The 21,128-nt window shown below is 40.9% G+C and overlaps 1 protein-coding gene across 3 annotated transcripts; it reads right to left on the bottom strand.

The window, feature by feature from the left end:
- Nucleotides 1–5,625: 5,625 nt before the first annotated feature.
- ccm2 (CCM2 scaffold protein) lies at nucleotides 5,626–21,128 on the bottom strand. Of its 3 annotated transcripts, XM_021307637.2 has the most exons (11): nucleotides 20,927–21,128; nucleotides 20,704–20,774; nucleotides 16,234–16,410; nucleotides 15,984–16,067; nucleotides 14,113–14,296; nucleotides 10,214–10,350; nucleotides 9,152–9,287; nucleotides 8,889–8,946; nucleotides 8,664–8,790; nucleotides 8,385–8,523; nucleotides 5,626–6,753 (listed from the first exon to the last, which is right to left on the bottom strand). In XM_021307637.2, exons 2-11 carry the CDS (start codon nucleotides 20,731–20,733, stop codon nucleotides 6,449–6,451), a joined length of 1,377 nt encoding a protein of 458 aa, XP_021163312.2. In that variant the 5' UTR covers nucleotides 20,734–20,774; nucleotides 20,927–21,128; the 3' UTR covers nucleotides 5,626–6,448. The 3 variants fall into 3 exon arrangements, with proteins under 3 accessions (XP_021163312.2, XP_036003383.1, XP_012736167.2); XM_036147490.1 differs by having other exon boundaries at nucleotides 20,704–21,128; XM_012880713.3 differs by lacking the exons at nucleotides 20,704–20,774; nucleotides 20,927–21,128 and adding an exon at nucleotides 16,628–16,700.

Genomic DNA, 21,128 nt, shown 5'->3' with positions numbered 1-21,128 from the left:
GCTAGTATTATATATTTAGAAGTGAGTCTTACCATTAAAAAAAAAAAAAAAAAGATAAGGACATTCATCGGGTGCATTGAGTGCTCAGGTGTGAATGAAAATAAGTACTTGTGACACATATAAACCCAGCTCTTAGACAGAAGTTTGGACATTTTCATCTTTGATTGCTGGGTTTAGGCTATCCATAGACTTTTGAGTTACTGATCAGATTTTTGGATTTGGTGGCGGCATCATGCTGTGTGCTAGCCTTTCGTTTCTCACAGCCTCTTCAGAAATATCCAATAAGATCGGAGTTGTTTATTAGCATCACCAAAAAATTCATTTCCGTATTTCATGAACCTTTACTTATTCCTTTTAGCTTGGGAGAGCTACAGGTACATCGCATCCTTTGTCCGGCTGTTTTCGCACCACAAGTCGACCGCGTTCACTTATCCGTGTGTCCCTGTCCATCCTGAAAGAGAATGCCAAGAAGGAATTTGTTTGAGATATTCATGCATAGGCAAAAAAAAATGTAAACTATTATCACTGCTAATAATCCGCCATCGTTTGAAAGGGAAAGCCTGCCAAAAATAATTTTTAATTAAACTTTATCAGTGCAGTAAATGTTGAAGACAAATTCACAACTTACTTGAAGTGCATATTTTATTCACTCTGCTGCTCTGCCAAGCAGCTGTCCTTACCCCAGTATTAATTTTGTGTTTAAACAGATACATTTGCATGATAAAATGACTGAGCACTATCTGCATGACAGGCACGAAATCGGACACAATACCCAAATTTAGAAAGAGAGGAGGTTTTCTTGTGAAAGTAGGTCAAGTAAGTTTCTGATAAGGTAGCCAGCGCTCACAAAAGATGTCCTCTGGGGGTCGGTTTTCCCCTCGCACAGCTTTTTATGTTTGTGAAAAAGAAACTAATCCAGCCGCTGCCGTCCTGTTCCAGTAATGCAGCAGATGTGAGGTCACGGAGAGAAAGGCACTTCTTCTCACCTGGACCGAGCTGCAAACTCCGGCGTGAACACGGCAGACAGAAACATCACCAAGGTGAACCGTGGGACGAGACTGGAGAGAATCCCAGACTTCCTTCCCAGACTCACAGCCAGCCCTTTGTGTGGGATTGTGTTGGCACATCTCCTCTCAGACAGGACGCGCGCACTGTGAAGATGAAGCAGTTTGACGCCGTAAACAGGAAAAAAGAAGCCGTATAACTTAGAATTTACTGACCGCAGGCAGCTGCTTTTTGGTTGCTGCCTTGAATGAAGGGGAAACTTCCCATCTGAAAGTGTCTTTTATTCATTTCTTGGAGATTTACTCAAAATCTTGGACAAGCAAATGCATTTTTACTGCCAAGTGGTTAAAATCAAAGTTTCTTTAGTTGTCTCCCTTGGGAGGAATGTACACTGCACAGCCACCTTGCAGTCTTTCATCGCAGCACAAAAAATATTAATACATAAATAAATGGGTAACGCCAATATTATTTTAAAAAGCAGTGATGCATTAAAATGTTTTTTTAATTTGCAGGATATACGCTGAATAATATAACTACTACTATTTATATTTAATAATTGCTCAGCCCTTTAAAGCCTGATACAGGTAATTGTTTAGTTTTTTTGGTTACTTAAAAAAAACAAAACAAAAAAAACCTCAGGCTTTCAAATTTTCAAATTAGCTCAAAAAATAAAATTTCCTGATGTTTTCCCACAACACTGAATTTGAACACAGCAAAAATTATTGCATAAAAACATGGATGACTTTAAACGTTCTGCTTTTAAATTCTGACATGATAGAAGTTGTAATTTCTGGACCTGAGTCTTTAAAAATAAACTTCTTTATGAATCATTGAATCCCAATACCTGAATGGGATTAAACTGGCCTCTGGTAATAAAGTAAAAAATCTTGGGGGTAGGGGCAGATCATCTGCCATTACCCTCTTTGGCATAAAAAGGATTCCTTGATCAATGGTTCTGTGCTTTTTTGTGTCTCTGCTCTGTTTTCTCTAACCCCCAGTCAGTCGAGGCAGATGACCGTTCACATTGAGCCTGGTTCTGCTGGAGGTTTTCCTCCCTGTTAAAGGGGAGTTTTCCTCTCCACTGTCGCTTCGTGCATGCTCAGTATGAGGGATTGCTGCAAAGCCATCAACAATGCAGACGACTCTCCCTGTGGCTCTACGATCTTTCAGGAGGAGTGAATGCTGCTTGTCAATACTTGATGCAATCTGCTGGGTTTCCTTAGGAAACATTTTAATCAATCTGTCTGGATTATTTATATGAATTTGACTTTGTAAAGTGGCTCGAGATGACGCATTTTGAATTGGCGCTATATAAATAAAACTGAATTTAATAAACGTAAACAAATCACTCTTATTTTGGCAAATCTGAGTTAATGCGATAATCAAATGCTGAAACATGATTAAACATGATAAATTCATGCTGGCTTTCATCTTTACGCTTGTACCTTAGCAATGAAATCTTGAAATTTACCCATAGCTGATGTGTGGAAGCGTAAATTAACAGAAGCTGAACTCCTCTCTACACATTTGACCATGTTCTGAGTTATTTGCAATGCGACTGGTTAATATTCACCCTATTTTGTTATGCGTTTTGCAGGGATTCGACTCCAGAGAAATCATAAACAGCAGGTTGAAGCCTCAGAGACACATCTAACCTTCAACCTGCAAACATTACCATGCCAACTCCACCCGGGATGAAGCATGCACAACCAAACTGACGTTAAAGAGTAACAGTGGTGTCTCACACCATCTGTTTCTCATTTCTTTGAAAGCATTCTTTCTTCTACTTAAACACTGATGGAAAACGCTGTTTATGGCGTGAACGGCGGTGTTGGACTTTGCTCCTCTGTATCTGTCCTATAAAGGCCGTGTGTGGCCGAGAGACGGTGCCGTCCGTTCTTACCTGATAACATAAAGAAGGGATGTTCTACCTATAGAATAAATGTCCGTAAGATGTTTTTCTCATTCTCTGTTGTGCTTGAGAGTGTGAAAGAAAGTTTGCTGTCTCTGTGAGTCAGGGCAGTATTCTGAAACTGTCTCATCTTGCAAGATGAGTTTATAAATCTGACTGAGTCATCTTCAACATCATGATTTTTTTTCACAACTCAGATTCTTCCACAAAGAGCACATGTATCAGCACCCGATCAAGATGTGGTAAAAGCTTCAAATTAATGTTTTGAAGCAGTAGGGTGATATTGCATGTACACAGCTATTTGAAATATTCTCACATTTAGATTTAAAAACGATTCTTTTGCAAAACATACTGACACCCTCATTATAAATGTACCAAAAGCATCTGTAGATTTTATGTTTTAATTTTTTAAATTGATCGGGGTGTTTAGACACCTTTTAATTTTTAATAAAATATATTCCGTCTGTCGCCCTGTATCCCTGGGGGTATAAATTTGATGTGACTCTGACAACTATTTTTCTCCACGCCTCTCTTCAGGAGGGAGGGGAACATGCTATGTAAGTACAACAGAGGTTTGCTGGTCTGTATGGGTCAGCAAACAGAGACATAATCCCCACTGATTCCTGGAAACTCTGTGATGCTATGAGTCAAAACCTGGGAACCTTGTCAGAGTACATGGCATCATGACGTCTTTGAGATACCAGAATATTTTTGACAAATATCTGGAGATCTTTGTAAGAAAAGTTGATATTTATCCAAAAACACAAGATCAGATCTACACAGAAATGGTTCTTCAGACACAAAGATCTACGCTCAGGTAGTCCGATTTCCTATTGGCTAAAGTCGGCAGTAGTACAAAGTATTTGCAGCTGATGGGTTAGTGTCTAGCGAGCCATAATTACGCAACTGGTGATTTTGTTTTTAAAAAATAACTGATTTCTCCACTGGTTCAAATCTAGTGTTCCTTTGGATCCTGGCGAGGTATTTCCTTCCCACCAGCTATGTATCTCAGTAAAAGGGTTGATGGGTAAAACTTTCTGTCTGGTTCTAACTCCAACCCTCATTTAAGACAAAAAAAAAAACATCCTTTTAATGAAAGGTCCCTATAGATTTAACATTGTGTTTCTGCATTGTTGTGTGATCTTACACCAAAATAACACAGATATAAAAGGTAACAGCAATACAGTCTGTGACTTCTTAAAACATATATTTTTGTATAAATATATTGATCAGCAAAAGGTTAAAAGTTAAAACGCACAATCAAAATTCTTTTTTTTTTGGCAAAGTAAATAAAAAATGTTAACAAATGAGTACTTTTGATAATTTCCTTCTCAGTTCACCTTTGGATGACGTCAGATGGAGGACGGTTGGGTGTCCTGCAGTGAGAAGAACGATGTACCAACCTTCTTTACTACGTGGATGAAAGGGAAGCACTTTGATTAGGACAATTAAGTTTCTGCTCCTCTATCCGCTTGTGTACAGCTCAGCCGTTCAGCTCAGAAGAGTTTTAGGCAATATTAAGACCCCGAAATCATCACAACAAAACAAGCATTTTCAAGGACCTCAATCCCCCTTTATCATTTTACTAAAATGAAAGTTTGGATGTTATTTTTCTTAGTCTTTAAACTAAGTTTTTTTTTTTTTTTTACATCTTGTATACATCTCTACTACAGGTGTGCTGGGTTTAATAAACTTTAAGGTTAAATAATAAAAAAAAAAAGGCTCAGGGTTACTTAAAAAAGTTGGGAGAGATTTCTATTTCACTGCTGCAGCAGATGTGAAAGTTGAACGCAATGACTGACTTCTCTTAACGAATAATTGTCTTGTTGAAAAAGATGTGAACCTCTTTCAAACGTTTAAACGAATAAAGCCTAATCTGCCTGCCGGGTTGTCCAAAATTAGACGCTTTCACTTCTGCCTATAATTGCCTTTATGGAGTAAACTGCAGTAAACCCATTAAGTTCCTCTCCAGGAAGAGCACCCAAGCAGGATAATACAGGAACAAGGGCTGCAGTCACTGCGGCAGCGCCAACGGGACCCACTCTCACAACACAACATCTTTTACCGGCTTCGTTGGACGAGCTCGGCTTTGTTGTAATTACTCGCATCAATTAGGTGCTCCGTTTGCTCTAAAATTGGACTAAAAGATCAGAGGTTGCAGGAGAACGATTAGTGTTGCTCCCTATAATGTGAGAAAACATTTGGGTAGCACTGACGGGGCGTCAGAACCAGTTAGTCGCTGTCAAGTTTCTACATCAAAACCCTCCGCTTTGGTTCCGACACGCATGATGCAACCCTGATAGCATTTGGAATAAGTTCAAGTTCCTGAATGGCTGAAATCTCATGCAACAGACGAGGCACGGGGAGTAGAACGGCATGGAGAGGCTTCAGAGGAAGGAATGTGGCTAAACGGAGCCGTCCTGCCAGCATCCCCATCCTAGAGACCCTAAACTAATCCCTGACGGCGACGGCGCTCAGCGGGAGCAGCTGAGCGACGTTCCGCGGCAGCTTAGGCGCGTCCAAGCAAATGATCCCAGGATCATAATTAGATTGTAAAATCCTTCCCTGACTGGAGGAAAGTCGAGTCAAACGCTGTTCCTTCCACCTCAAACCGCACACCGACAGGCCAGCTAGTCGGGTGAGGGAGTGCTGCAGGTGTGTTTAAGGCAGCACCACTAAGTTAACAATGTGGCAATACTAAAACATAAATGATCTTGATTTATTTAATAACCACAACTTGCTGACGAACCTGCTGGTAACTGCAGCGTTTAGGCACAATGACAAATTTAATGTAACAAAACGACAACAAAGAGAGACCTGAACGTTGAACACGCTTTACATCAATCAGCCATCCATTAACTGGATTGGTCAAATAAAATACAGTCAACGCCGTGTGGCTTTAAATGAATGTGACTTTGTTTTGTTGTTTTTTTTACAGCATTTTCTAGGTCAGTTTGAATAAGGCGGAAAACATATAACCGAGTAAGTGCTGATTAACAAACAGCGTGAAAGAAAAGCAGGGCTTACAATAGAATACATGGCAAAATGTTACTCTTACAACAAAAATAAATGAAAATGAAAAAAAAAAGCTGATTAATCTGTGGTTAAATTAAGATACAAACCTTGCCTTTAATCTTCTAAAAATGCGTGCAGTCTATGGGTGGGTTCTCCTGAGTCGCTGCTACGTTCGCTGGAGATCTAAGCCTTATGACAGAGCGGTGGCAGATGCTGCCAATAAATGAGTCGAGAACCAAAGATAACGTTTAAAAATAACCCGGGAGGCTCTGAATCCAACTGAAATGTGAGACGGGCCGATTAACTGCGAGTCGACGACGAGGTCGGCATAAGTGCGTCAGACAAGGCAGGGGTTTCCTCGAATGTACAGGGTCTATAGAACGTCCTCTTGATAATTAGAGGAATAAACATATAACCAAATCTTAGGTCAGTGCTAAGGACCACCTTCATCTGATCCGCTTCAAGTCGAGCCACCCGCTCGTTTTTGAGGAGAGGCCGTGATTTCACATCGACGCGTCAGGGAGTCACCGCCTCCTGGTCCATGCTGCAGCCGAGAGCTTCGATGTCGTTGCTGATGTCGGTGATCATGCGGTCCCATTCGTCGCCCTCCGAGGCGTCCCGGCCCTCGTCCGAAGCCGTGCTGTTGGCGCTCCCGCCCGCCGCTCCGTTGCCGTTGGTGGTGGAATCGGAGGCGGAGCTGGTGGTGCGCTTGCAGCGGCCGAAGCTGTCGGTGATGATCCCGCGGCCGTCCTTCACGCCGATGGTCTCCAGGAAGTTTTCAAAGTGCTGGCTGTCCTTCTCGGGTATGAAGGGACGCAGGCCTGAAAGGGAGGACAAAGAAAAACAACGGTTACAATATTCTTACCTGTACACAGACCTTTTTTCCACTTTACAACCAGAAACTTTAACGATTTATTGGTGCTTTATTTATCGGCCAGCACAAAAAGCAAAGAATCAGGAAGTAGAATGAAAAAGATACACAGCTCAATCGATCATCTGAAAATGCAAACCGTTGACGGCGACTGTGAGCCTACTGAGACACGGCCATCCACATGATTGATCAGGTGAATAGCAACAAGGCCAGGCCAGAAAACCAGCCTAACCCAGGGGAAGCACTGAAGGAGCTGCAGAGATCCGTAGCTCAGGTGGGATCCTCTTTTGACAGGACTACAGTTAATCGGGCACTGCATAAAGATAACCTTTGCTTTTGGGGTAACCGTGCCACAGGAGTTAATCAGGGAGTTTGTCCAACAATTGGCAGATTGCTGGTTCAATCCCCCGTTCGGTGGTGTCGATGTATGGCAGCCTCTGTCAGTCTGCCCCAGGGCAGCTGTGGCTACTAGCATAGCTCACCACCGTCAGGGTGTGAATGGGTGAATGACCGACTGTAGAGTGAAGTGCTTTGGGGTCTTCGGACTTGATAAAGAGCTACACAAGTACAAGCCATTTAGCATTTACATTTAGAAGACCGTCCAGCTGGACAACGGCCCGGAACATAGCATAAGAGGTAAACGAGACGCGACTGGGGCTCACTGGGCAGTACAAAAGCCCAGCAGACCTTCAGACTACGGCTGAACGATTTAGTAAAATAATCTAATTGCGATTTTTTTTCTTAATATTGTGATTTAATGCGATTTTTTTCCCAGTTTAATTTATCATGTGTTTCAAAATATATACAAACAACAAATCAATTTGTTTCCTCGCCGTACGGATTAGTTGCTAAAAGACCCACAGCGTCTAAACTCAGAGCAGTAATGATTGCGTTCTGCCTACGATATATTTCAATCAAAATTGCAATTTTAACTTTTATCCACATTAACCACAAGCAAAAAAAATGGCCTCTAAATAAAGATGTTTGTAAACAAGGACTATTTTAAATATGAACTTTTAATGTTTCTATTGATCAGAATATTATTCAAGAAAACAGCTTTTAATTTAATTGCACATCAATCCTTGTTGAACATAAAGTGCAAAGTTCAACAAACAAGCAAGTCTATGTATTAAACTAATTGACCAGTACTTAATGCTATGTATGATTATACAAACTCTAAAACAAGTAATAAAATTAGATTATCTCACTGCTGCAACTGTCTTCCCTTCCATGTGGAAACAAACCCACTTCAAACATTTTACTGACACCTAATGGACGTGTCTAATTCCCTAATTGTTACATAGCCAAAAATTGCAGACCTCTGCGATTTGGAAATTGCGTTATTTTAAATCACAATTATATTGAAAATGCGATTAATTGTTCAGCCCTACTTCAGACATAGTTTCCTCTTAAAGGCTCCTCAGTATCGTGTGCTGGTCTGTCAAATGATCAGATTATTGTGCTATTAAGACTTCTGACAGACTCCTTTTACAAACCACTTTTAGAATTGTAGCCGTAAACCAAAAGCATGCCATCAGCATTTCCGTTTCTGACAAAGTTTCAGCAATAAGGCGACTGTACCGAGGAGGAGGAATTTCCTGCTGTCCCCGTAGAGCTGCCGCAGATTAATGCAGAACTCGTGGATGGAGGAACCGTTCCTGTAGTCGTGGAGCAGAGCCGCAAACTGCTGGATCTCCTGCGAGGATAGCTTTGTCCGCAACTGTGCGAGGAGAAAAAAAAAAAAAAAAGATTTTAAAATCTCAAGCCAAGTCATTCACAGCTCCAACATGACTGTTTTAGCCAATGCGATGGGCGTTTGTGTTCTCTGGAAAGCAACAGAAGAAAGATTAAACGGCCCACCGTGGTCATGTAGTCCTGCAGAAGCTCTGCAGCGGTGGTACTGAGCTCTCCTTCACTTGGAGCCTTTGTCTGAGGGGATGCGGGGGTGGATGTAGACGGAGAGCTTCCTTCTGTGGCCTGGAAAGGACTGAGGAAACGCACACCAGCGTCAGCCACAGGCGAACCAGCGCTGAGGAATTTATCAAACTCCATCTAGCTAAAAATGAACTTATCCAATGTACGTACAACGGGCTGGTTTCTCTCTCAAAGGCCTCCTTGACGTCTACTTTGCTTGAAGAGTCGTCTTTAAAATTGACAAAAAACGTTTACAGTTCAAGGTTTGCAGCTTAATAAGAGCACCAAGCTTCGCTGTGTGTCATAAAACACGACAATGAGAAGGTCAGTCCAAACTTCTGACTGCTAGTGTATAATAAGAATCTAAAAACACATCAAAACAACCGCTTACGTAAAACGCCACGCATTATCCGGAGGGTCTGCTTCAACCTTACCGCTGTACAAAGAAGGGTGTCTCGTAGGTGTCGTGGCTCCATCAAATATGGCTCTGTCTAGAAAGTCTATCGTTGATTCTGTGTAAACTATTTGAAAGACCTGGCTCAGCAACAGACACAGTTCCTCCGCCGCTGCCTGCAAGACATAAAGAGCTTAAATTAGTCCTCAGAGACTGATGGGTCCACCATGAAAAGCAGCATTCTGTTCATTCTCTGGCATTTCTCCATTGGACCTAGAGCTGGACGACAATTCAATAACTATATATATATATATATATATATATATATATATATATATATATATATATATATATATATATATATATATATATATATATATATATATATATATATAGACCGATAGATGTATATCGATGATAGAAAAAAGGGCCAATAAAAAGCTCAATAGATTAAAATCTTTTCTTCATTTTGCATTCTAGCCATGTAGGTTAATATTAAAGTCACTACATCCTCCCAACCAATCACAAACGGAGACCCAGGAACGCTCCGCTTCCTTCAAAGAGTTCAGAGAGCAAGCGTCCCCCCCCCTTTTTTTAAAAAAAAAAAAACTTGCAGTTTTGGTAAAAAGTTGGTTGAATAAAGGATTCAGTTTGAATTCAGTGTTTGTGTGTTCTGTATCTGAAAAAGATGCTGTTGCTTAGGTCGCTAAGCAACAGCATAAAATGACCAGGGCTGCACTTAAAATAAATGTTTTGAATTTGTTGATAATTATCAATAGCAATCATTATGATTTCTATTTCATCAACATGCTTTTTTTTCCCTATATCGTCCAGCCCTAGCTGGACCTTTTTAAATTACAGAGGATGTAAAAAGATAGACGTTACAGAATGAGATTTTCAATCAGAGGTTTATATTTTCCCCTATTTGATATGTTAGAAACTTCTGGCCTGGGCCTGAAGCACCTCCAGGACTTGAGCTGATCTTTCTGCTACCGATCCTCAAACGCGGTTAAACTGTCCAGGTAGAGTTAGGGGTGTCTGTGGCCCCAACGTTTACTTCGTATATCCCCCACCATATGAAGCGAGCCCATCAGCATCTCACCTTATTGTCGACTGCTAGGACGAGCAGACAGCAGACTTCCACCAGGACAGCTCCGCTCTCTGACAGGGAGCTGAGGGTCTGGGACTTATTTAGATCAGGACATGAGCTGGGACAGGGCGAGCCTCCTGACTCCTGAGCTGAAAAAAAAAAAAAAAAAACACACACCCAAAAAAAAACAACACACCCATTAATTCAACTGATTCACTGTTATCTCTGCTTTTGGCATTTCCTAATCCTTGAAGAACCTTTTTAGGTGTGACAGTTTTGTTGACAAAGTTAAATGTCAATTGTAGTGGCCTGCGATCTTTTCTTAAAATGTTACAGGTTTACAAAGCAGCAAACGGGCTCATAATGATTCGCCCAAAAAATAGAATAAGAACCAGGAAAGCCTTTTTAGGGAAGTTTAGAGATGAAGGCAGCGAATGAGCATGTAGGTTTTAGGAAGATCCTCTCTGCTCTTCTGAGTAAAACGGGTCGTTTCAGAATCTGGTTTAGAGACACAGCATGCTTGATTTAAAAAAAAAAATTACTGGAGAAAAAAATAAAGTGTTGGTCATTCAACTAAAATGATTTCAAGAAACGAAAAATGGAGAAAACATAAAATGGCCATTCAGGTGAATCAAAGAATAGAAAGCAGCGCGTGTTAAAGCCATCGCTTTGCCCAAGAACTCGTGATTGGCAACATTTTATGAAGCGATGAAAACACGATTGTTATTCCTGGGTCTAACAGTCCTCATCTGAATTTTGAGCTTTTAAAATTTAGCAAAAACAAAAATGCAAAGTTTCCATCTACTAATTCTAAGTGAATTAAAGTGTACATAAAGCGTAACTTCATCAGACGTTGACGTTATGGAGGCTGCAAACTAGCATGGACAATTCCATGCTTTCACAATTTTGCGAATTTCAGGAAGTTATTTTGAATGTTGTCTTTTTCACCAACCTTTTCTAATGCGAAAAGTCAAAATGCATAAAAAAAAAAAAAAGCGTTGCTGCTGAAAACACGGCTATTGGATCCAAGCCCAAGTGACCCGGTGAGGTGCTAGGATATAGTGCTGGTTTTTAACCGTATACCAGGGATCAGGCATCCACTTGAAGAAGTCATGTAGTTTAAAGCTGGAGGGCCTGTGCCTGTAATGCCCGTTTCAGACAAACAACCTTAAACACACCTGGAAGTGAACAGCATCATGGATCTAGAGCAACAAGATTGATTTTATGGAGTGACCAGCTCAGTTGCTTGAATTTATTTTATGGAGAAAACTGACAAACATGTTTTTGAGGCAAAAACCAAGAAATGCGGAATAATTGGGGGTTGATAAATGTAGTTCTATTGTCCAGGACAATAGGACAGCTGATACCTGGCATTCAGCAGGTATTAGTTCTTAGTCAATTATTTACATTTTTACAGTCTATACAATAAATGTTTGAGTTTGTACAGAATATTGCAAACGTTGCTGTCTTTTGGAACAGCTTCATAGTATTTTCCTCCCTTTCTGTAGAGTGAGAACACATTTCATACGTTTACATGTTTGGATTTGGAATACATGATGCGTTTCCGACGCATTTGAGTGCATGGAAAGTATTTATACTGTATATCCACTTAAGGTGTGCAGCACTTTTTGCAGTAGTTTTAAATATTAGGGAGAACTTTAGAATAGAACGCAAGAGTAAAATTCACAACAACAAAAAATGTACCAATGCGATTCCGCCATCTACTGGACAGGAGTAAAGCCAGGGATTATGTGCGCACATCAATATTGCTACTCTTTACTTATTGCCTTTAGGCTCCATCCTCAGGAGAAATGGAATTCCTTTACATTTCTGGGCTGATGACTGTCGGCTCTATCTGCCTCTGAAGCAGGGTGACGGCTTCTCAGTGAAGGCCCTATCGGACGGTCTGGAAGACATTAAAGCTTGGCTAGCCCTGACCTTTTTAAATTTTAGCAATAAGAAAACTGTTTGGACCAAGTCACTCCTGTGACCCCAGTTCTGTCGATTCGGGACCCCCGACAGCATATTTTAAACCAAGTGTCACTGATTTGGGTTTTAAGTTGGACAGTGATTTTAAATAGATGGTCAGATCTGCACAGTCGTTAGGGGCAGCAGGCAAAATTTTTATTCTGTCAAGACACCTCCATTGAAACAGGAATCCATGCTTTTCATGGACTCTATGTTGGCGTGAATCAGTCTTTGCTTTCTCGTCTACAGTTGGTACAAAGCGCTGTAGCTGCTGCCCGCATCCTCACCAAGACTAAGAAAGTAGAGCACATCACCCCAGTTCTAAAGTCCTTACACTGGCTCCCTGTATCTCAGAGAATAGACTTTAAAATACTTCTGTTAGTCTATAAATCCCTGAATGGCTTAACACCTAAATACATCACAGACTTGTTATCAGTGTATCAACCCTCCAGACCACTCAGGTCTTCTGGCTCCAGCCTACTCTGCATACCTAGAACCAGAACTAAACAAGGAGAAGCAGCATTCAGTTCCTATGCTCCACTTATCTGGAACAAATTTCCAGAAAATTGTAAAGGTGCGGAAAGCCTGAGTTCCTTTAAATCAAGATTAAAAACACATTTGGTTAGGATTGCCTTCAACTGTTCTAGTTAACTGAATCACCACTTCTTTGTTCTAATTTCTATCTACATTTTATTCCTACTTGCTTTTATTCTGTTTTAATTTGCTATATTTTAATCATGTAAAGCACTTTGCATTGTCCCTGTACTGAATTGTGCTATATAAATAAATTTGCCTTGCCTTGCTACGCGTCTTTTAACAGGTACTCCAGGAAAAGAGCATATGACCCCATATTCTGGCCTCACTCCATTGGCTCCCAGTACATTTTAGAATCGCCCTCTCGGCCCCTCAGGTCATCTGAACCGCATCTGCTGGAGGTACCGAGGTCTAACGCTACGTTCACACTGTAGGCTTTAATGCTCAATTCCCATTTTTTTGTGAAATCTGATTTTTGTTTTGTTTTGCGTGGTCGTTCACATTTCCAAATATATGCGACTTGTATGTGATCTCCTGTGTGAACTGAATTCATACAACTTAAGTGTCCCGCATGTGCAGCTGAGGACGCGATGATGTCACACGTAGCAAAGCGTGCTCAGGGTTTGCGGAAGTAAACATGGATTATAACGCTGGCGCACATTTTGCGGTCTTTAATTTCTTTTCTAACCGGAGCTTTCCCTCCACCGACTGCTCTCCTCACTGTTGTCCGCCATGGGTGTCGTTTTTCTTCCCGCTTCTGCATAGCAGGACGCAGAATAGTGACGTTTGTCGAGTATCGGTGACGTACAGGTCGGATTAATGCGACCCGGCCGTACAGACACAGGTCGCATTTGAAAAGATCAGATCTGTGTTGTTCAGACTGTCATGAAAAGATCAGATCCAGGTCACATATAGGCCAAAAAAAAACAATAAAAAAATAAATCAGAATAGGGTCACTTCAGGCTGCAGTGTGAATGTAGCCTAAGAGGAAGCTCAGAGGGGGCGGGGCCTTTTCTATTATTGCTCCTCAATTATGGACTAACCTGCCTCTGCACATAGAAGAGGCTCCTTCACTTCCCACCTTTAAAACTCACCTTAGAACCTACTATTATTCTTTGGCTTTTACCACTAGTGAGACTTAGTTTTCATTTTAAGTTGGAGTTATTTTTTCTTTTAAGTGTTTTTATGCATTATCTTTTATCTTAGTTTTTAATGGATGTGTTTTAGTTTGGAGTGATGTACAGCACTTTGTCTCAGCCGTTGGTTGTTTTTAAGCTTCGTCTAAATAAATATGTCATTTTTTTAATCACGTGAAAAATTACATCATATTGCCATGGAGAACATTATAAGTCACCTGGTACTAAGTCTCTGCTACTGCTGCAGCTTCTACGCACCGTTTTCTCTTTTACCTGTTTTTATCACCACGAGGTGTAGAGAGTCATCCCTGATGTATGAAACAGCAGCGATGTCGTGGATTGGCACTCTGAGGATGATGTCTTCGCCATCTCGCCAAACAAGCTTGATGTTGTAAGCGGACAAGCTCACCACTGCGTCCTGCTCCGATGTCAGCTGGCCCGCCAACTGATGGGACTTCTGAAGAAAAAAAAAAAAAAAACAACCACCAACAGGCAGCAAAACATTAAACAAGCCATTCTCAACGCCTGGACTCTGATCGGGTCCGTCTGCAAGTGTGGACGGGACTGTGGAAACGGGACAAATAAAAACACCGGATGTACTTTAACTCTTATGTTAAAGGACATAGAGTAGATTCCTACTCACTATAATAACGTTTTGAGCAAAGCGCCTAAGTTATGAAGCAGAGGAACAGCGCTTACTTCACGTCTCCGCCGTACGTGATTAACTGAAACCGCAAAGAAAACCTCTGACCAAAATTATCAACAGGTCTTACTAAAGGAGACAGGAAGCCGGCTAACTTTTGCCTAGAACCCCAGCAAATTGCTCCAAGCTTAAAGTCCTTCAGTAGAACTATCCTGAGTATCCTGAGATGACCTTTCATTGCTGTCAGACAGTCCTTAAAAGAAATGTTCTAGATGAAGGGCTGTTGGGACATTATAGAAGCTGTTTAAACCCAGTTCGCCGCATGCTAGGGCTGAGAAGACGGTCCAGAAACTCAGCAGCAGTAGAATATTGGTAGCAAAAATAAAAACCACCCAAAAAGTGGTGAATTATTGACGAGCGAGTTAGAACACAATAACTATATTACTGCAGCCGACGCAACACTGATAAAACAGTGTCACATTCAAGTTTATACATTTCATTTTACAAAACGTTTAGACTTCCGTATGAAAACACGTGGCATTTTCTCATTACTGAAAAATATGCAAAACAGACATTTTTAAAAACCATAAAAGTCACGCCATTATTAAATGTGGTTTCTTTTTCTGTTGAAAAGCTAATAGTTAAACATTTGATTAGATGTTTGGTTTAAAGAATATTTTAATTCAAAACATAAAATTCAGGAAAAAAAAAAAAAAAAAAAAAAAGAAGTGTCATCCGAAAAAAACTGCACGATGCACAAAGTTCCTCGTTTAGATTTAAAGAGACAGCAGCAAAACAAGTTGCTTCCAGACGCACCTCAGAACAAGTGGTAAACGAGGAAATCAGACCAAAGCATTGCAGTTCCACTTTACGTAGACCACAACTGAATGACTTAAATGTGAAAAGGAAGAACTTAAAAGCATGATAAGCTCCCTTTAACTTTATTTTGGTTATTTGTGTATGTGAAGGCAGTCTAATTGCTCGAACGTGAAAAGTTAGGAAGTTGATCTGGTTTAAATGATACATTCTTATAAAATGAAAGTCCTCACCACGCTTTACCATTAAAATAAATAAATAAATAAAATAACTTATGGTCACAAACAACCGTGACATATAGTCTAATTTCTTTTACTTATAATGCTACTTCTCAAGACTAGATGCAATCAACTGGGTTCCCTTAGATAGGAATTTGTTTGACCAAGCTAAATAATCTGACCCAATCTGTATAATCTGATTGAATTTGACTTTGGAAAGTGCCTTGAGATGACATTTCATGAATTGGCGCTATATAAATAAAATTTAATTTGCTCTGAACCACTTGTACCAAACCTTTGACCTCATCTACTGTACAAATAAGATTTGGATCTTTGTTTAGTAGTATTAAACAATTTTCTGCCACCTGTCAGCTTTTCTTTTTTTTTTTTTTGACTGATTCTAAGCTTAGTAAAAATGCCGGGTAATCCCACTGAAGGTCCAGGCTCACACGGTGGACGTTACTTACTCTTGCATTGTCGACGAGCTGCAGCACCTCTGTCCGACTCGATGGGTTTAAGTATCCTGGAACTGACGTCAGCTGCCCCAAATACTGAACAGGACAGACCAGGGAAACATTTCCCCATTAGAGAATAAACGGCACAAAAACACCCTTCAGGGAAAATCAGTTTACAGATGCCTCGTCATATTATCTCGCACAATAAAACCCATTTGCTAGAACATTTTGATAATGCAGATTTTTTGAGCGTCAAACTCACTTTTACTTCCTTCTCAATGTAGTCATTAAGCAGAATGTCCGGGTCAATGCGGTGGTCGGGCTGAGAGAGGGAGAAGGTATGGAGGGCCCTGCGCTCCGTGGATTTCTCCTGGGCCTTCTTGTCCCTGCCCTTCTCTCCTTTCAGAAAGACCCGCTTGAACGGAGACACGATCCCGGGCTGTCGGATGCAGAAAAAGGAGAGACGGGCTTAGCAGAATACCGGTATCTACGTGTAACTGTAACTGCATTAATTACTCAGAAATGGAAATAAATATATAAAGAAAGGAGCGCTGCATCGTGTGCAGGTGAAAAACAAACTGCTAACAGGTCTGGTTGTTTTCAAGCCACAGCGTAAAACACCTGTCAGACGCCAAAGGCCCTAAAAAGGGGGTTACCTCGCTCTCCATGTTCCCTTAAAGCGGCGGTCCCCGCGCCCGTTCAGCAGCAACCTCGCAGCCTGGTATGGGTGCAGCTACGTACCCTACTCTGTCCTCCCCCCCCGCCCCGGCAACCTCTGACGGCCGCCGACTGACTGAGAAAGCGGCTGAAAGCTGGGCGGTACGTGTGAGGGGTGTGACCCGGCCCCCCGGAAAGGAAGCAAAGTTGTCTGACTTCTACTCAGGCACAAGAACAGGAAAAGGAGCCGGCCACAGTTTCCTGTGATGACACGCGCTGTTTAAGCGGCATTCATCTCTGCAGCAGACATCTCGCTTTTTATTTTTTTTTTATTATATGTATGACAATGACCAAAAAAAATAACAAAAAAAAGAGGAAAAAATAAAAACATGTCAAGAAGCTACTGCTTTTGCCCTTGGACTTAGTGATGTCGCAACAGCTTTCACTCATCTCTCTTTTTAAGGATTTTGCAACTGAAAGACTGCAGAAGTCTGCAAAACCACAGTAACAAAAGACAGCTGTGCTTACCGACTGTCACGTCTCAAAGCGCTCGTTACGCTGTGGTTTTTAAGACAGCAAAGTGTAAAAAAAAAAACAAAAAAAAAGCCAATGTTTTACTGGCATTATTTTACTTTCACTGGCACTTTAAAAACAGCAGGAGGTAAATATTCTGCTCTGCTAAACAATCAATTGGTGTAATCTGCGAATCAGCAGCGGTACGTGTGGTCTGCAGTAGTGATATTAACACAATCATTAGATTATTGGGACATTATTTCAGATGGCTGGTGTCACGTTTGCTGCTGCTTCCCCGATGCAACTCCGACCGGGCCAGACCCAGATTAGTTTCGCCTTTATGTCATGACATGTTGACAGACAGTGACGTCATCCGGCTTTTAACAGAGGGCTGGCCCGAGTTTGGATATATTTAGTAGCGATAACTGTGACAATAGGTCTTTTTTATTATTATTATTATTATTATTATTTTAAAGATTTCTTGCCAGGCTGATGAAAATGACCAAAAGTTTTACAAAAGCGTAAAAGAAGCCTCCACCATGGGAGAAAAATCGGCGGATTTATTGGTGAAGCCATAACTTTTAGCGTAACGACATCCCTGTTATTTTTAATCCACGAGTATTTCTTACCCTGCCTCTTCACTTTCAACAGCTGCACTCAGGCACCAGCTCCTGAAACCATGCAAGGACCGGAGGGATGGAGATGTCGTGCAGATCATTTAGGTGGTTTTAAATCAGCATTATTTCATCCGTTATACAACTACGGCTACGCTCACACTGCAGGAAAACGCGACCTTTTTGCCTATATGGTGACCCATATCCACCTAATTGGTGCCACTTCCATATGTGGTACTAAATCGGATAGTTTTCAACGCGTCTGCAGTCTGAACAGCCATTTAATCTTGTTGCGTCAGCGCCCCGGCTACCGCTACACATCCACACAGACCTCTCTACAGATTTCTTTTTTTCCCCTTATGTTTCTTCTTCTTATGATTTGATCTCAATATTTTCGGTTTCCGTTACTTGTTACGGTTATTTCTTCCGGTATGGAACAGTTTGGATAGGTCTCCTGATGCGGTTTCACATCAAAAGTCTTAGTATAGTATCTGTTTTGGAGTCGCACTGAAAGAAGTAATTAAAATGAGTGATAAAAGATTACGGTAATAACGACTGATGAGACTAAAAAACACTGAATTTCCTAAAGATAATCTTAACACTTTCTTCACATGTATTATGTGTCTTATTGAATTTCATAGCCTACCTTTTTTAAAGCTACGGACATTTTGCTATTTCTCAGGCTACTAAAAGCGTTTAATTGCAAAGCACAGGCTGGAAGTGTCAAGAAGATTATTAGAATAGTTAAGAATGTGCGTATGCATTTTTCTTCAGGTGATGTTAACGTTGCACAAAAGGGTGAAAAGACTTTTACAATGCGTCTATAAGTCCGCTGCCTACGGAGAGGGCCCGTTGCATTATTTAACAGTACGTCTCAACTAAATGCATTAACATTTTACGACTTCTACCTGGGAAATTCGATACAACAGCCACGCTAAGCCAAGTGACGGTTAACTTTTAGGTTTTTTTTTCCTCGACCTGGAGAAAAACGGCGAGGCAGACACTTTCTTAGATTTCTAAGAAAATAAGAAAACAGATTACTGTCAAGCCTTTGCAAAGGTTATCTTCAACGATTTACTACCTTTGAGTTCTTTCACTTTTAAAATCCTGTTGGTTACATTAGTGAGTGCCTTATGTTACGCCGCAAACAATAAGTGTTGTAAAAAGGAAGGCCTGTACAGAAAGAAAAATTCTCCTAATAAGTTTGCCAAAAAGCAAACATCTGGCCAAGACACTCTTGTAAATGAGATTTTAAGCCTCTATGGCAGGGATTCCCAAATTGGGGGTGCGTGAAATGAAAAAGATAGATAGATAGATAGATAGATAGATAGATAGATAGATAGATAGATAGATAGATAGATAGATAGATAGATAGATAGATAGATAGATAGATAGATACATAGATAGATAGATACATAGATAGATAGATAGATAGATAGATAGATAGATAGATAGATAGATAGATCGATCCGGGGCTCTGTTATTGTAACTCTGTGCCGCTCTACCAAAGTGTCTGTGTGCCTCGCTCGTCATCGAACACAAACCAAGTTAAACGTCTTCCTGTTTCTATTTTGCGTAGTGAAAGTGAGTCAGACCCAGATTTAGAAGCTGGTACACGAAATAAATAAAGTAAGAACACACACACACACACAGGTAGATCAGAGTTTAGTCTGTGAATCCACCAGGAGGGTCTCTGCTTCAGATACGTTTCAGGTTGTCTGTTGAGGTTTGACCGATCTGACCGTCTATTTCTTTCTCTCGCTTCAGGCTAAGCGACAGATGCACCTGAAAATCCTCAAGATCCTCTTGTGTGTAACTTTATTGCAATTTAATTCAAATTATGTTCTTATTTCATTCCCATAACCTTTGTTATGATGGTTGTGTTGTTGTAACTGTAACTTTTTTTTTGTAAGATTGGGAGTGTGTCAACCCGTTTGGGACACAGAAGGGGATGCGCGGCTAAAAAAAAAAAAAAGTTTGGGAACCGCTGCTCTATGGTATGGAATATATTTCAACTACAGCAAAAATAATTACACATCAAGATAAATTAAGATGACTGGTGGACATTTTTTTTCATGTAATTAAAGCGACTCGCTATCAGCACCATGTGGTAAAAACAGGAACTGCACTCAATGGGCTCTTCTAAAATACACCTGGTCAAGAACATTAAACTAATGCCATCAAAGATTTAAAAAATGTGATCACCACCTTCTCCTGATAAACATAGATTATATAGTGGCTAGTGGTGTGAGAAAAAAAAAAGACAAAAGGCGCCTTTACAATAGATTGATCGTTTGTCCAGCGTAGAAAAGTATTTACCTAATCAGCTGTGAATCGTCACAAAGTATTGCAGGGTCCGTTTTTGCGTGGGAAAGGCATTAGAAACAACTGAGACGTGCTGCGCCATGACACCTAGTCAGAACAGTTTCTATTAAAGTAGACGCACCCTGTCATGCGCACCTTAAAAATACATTATTACACGTTCAGGAACTGTTAAACTAAAAAAAAAAAAAAAATAAAATAAATAAAATACACATCATTCTGGGTACCGAAATTCTTCCTAACTGTGTTTTTTTTTTTTTTTGTAAAGCACTAAGCCAATAATATCAGACGCGCAACAATATGAAACCAAAAAAAGTACCGAGCACCATGGAAACCAACTGGAACACAAGCTCTGCTGCAATTCCGACTTGAAACGAAAACCTAACCCTAAAGCACAAAACTCGATTAATCACAGACACGAATATCCAGGGCTCTTCCCCTTCCACATACCAGGCGATTAAATGCATTGATTTAACTGTTAGTGCCGTAAAGTGTTGCGTTTGACTGTGACCGCTTGGCAGCTACCGTTAAACTTTTCCAACTAGCTAACAGCTAGCCTTACTCCCGGAGGGCTAACAGGTTAGCATGTAGTTGGTCTGAAAACCAAAAAGTGTACCGCCACCCACCTTTTTGACTTTTTTCACATCTTCCTCCATCTCTAGGTTGTCTTCTTCATTCTCACATCAGCCCGGGGGATCTAGCGGAGACAGGGTGAGACCACCGGAGCTTTAAGCCAGCACTTATTTCCCAGCAGTTAGCCTGCTAGGCTAACTTATTTTAGCATTGTGTTTGTAAAGAGATGCCCGGTTTTCAGCTGGTGGCAAAACGCCATCCCAGCTCCGCTCTTACGTCGCAACAGTCAGACAACAATCCCAGTGATCTGTGAGCTGAAAAGAAAAGGGACGCGGCGCGTATCTAGAGCAACAGCTGGAAAGGTCTGTTAAAAAGACAAACTCGGCGAAAACAGCAAAAACTTTTCAATCGTGCCGCCATTTTGGGCGTTGAACTGTAGTCCAGCATGCTTTGCTTCGCACAAACCAAAACAGCCCTG

The sequence above is a fragment of the Fundulus heteroclitus genome, chromosome 15 (assembly GCF_011125445.2).
Source record: "Fundulus heteroclitus isolate FHET01 chromosome 15, MU-UCD_Fhet_4.1, whole genome shotgun sequence".
Lineage (NCBI taxonomy): Eukaryota > Metazoa > Chordata > Actinopteri > Cyprinodontiformes > Fundulidae > Fundulus > Fundulus heteroclitus.
Note: the sequence above shows the minus strand (reverse complement) of the source record. Positions and strands in the feature narration are given on the sequence as shown.

What these genes read in the sequence shown, in the direction of transcription:
- ccm2 (XM_036147490.1), bottom strand. Translation starts at nt 20,733, where the DNA reads ATGGAGGAAGATGTGAAAAAAGTCAAAAAG. An exon ending in ATGTGAAAAAAGTCAAAAAG is followed by an intron (nt 16,411 to 20,703) that starts GTGGGTGGCGGT and finishes TGCATCCGACAG; the next exon opens with CCCGGGATCGTGTCTCCGTT. An exon ending in TCCTAGCAGTCGACAATAAG is followed by an intron (nt 9,288 to 10,213) that starts GTGAGATGCTGA and finishes TATGTCTTGCAG; the next exon opens with GCAGCGGCGGAGGAACTGTG.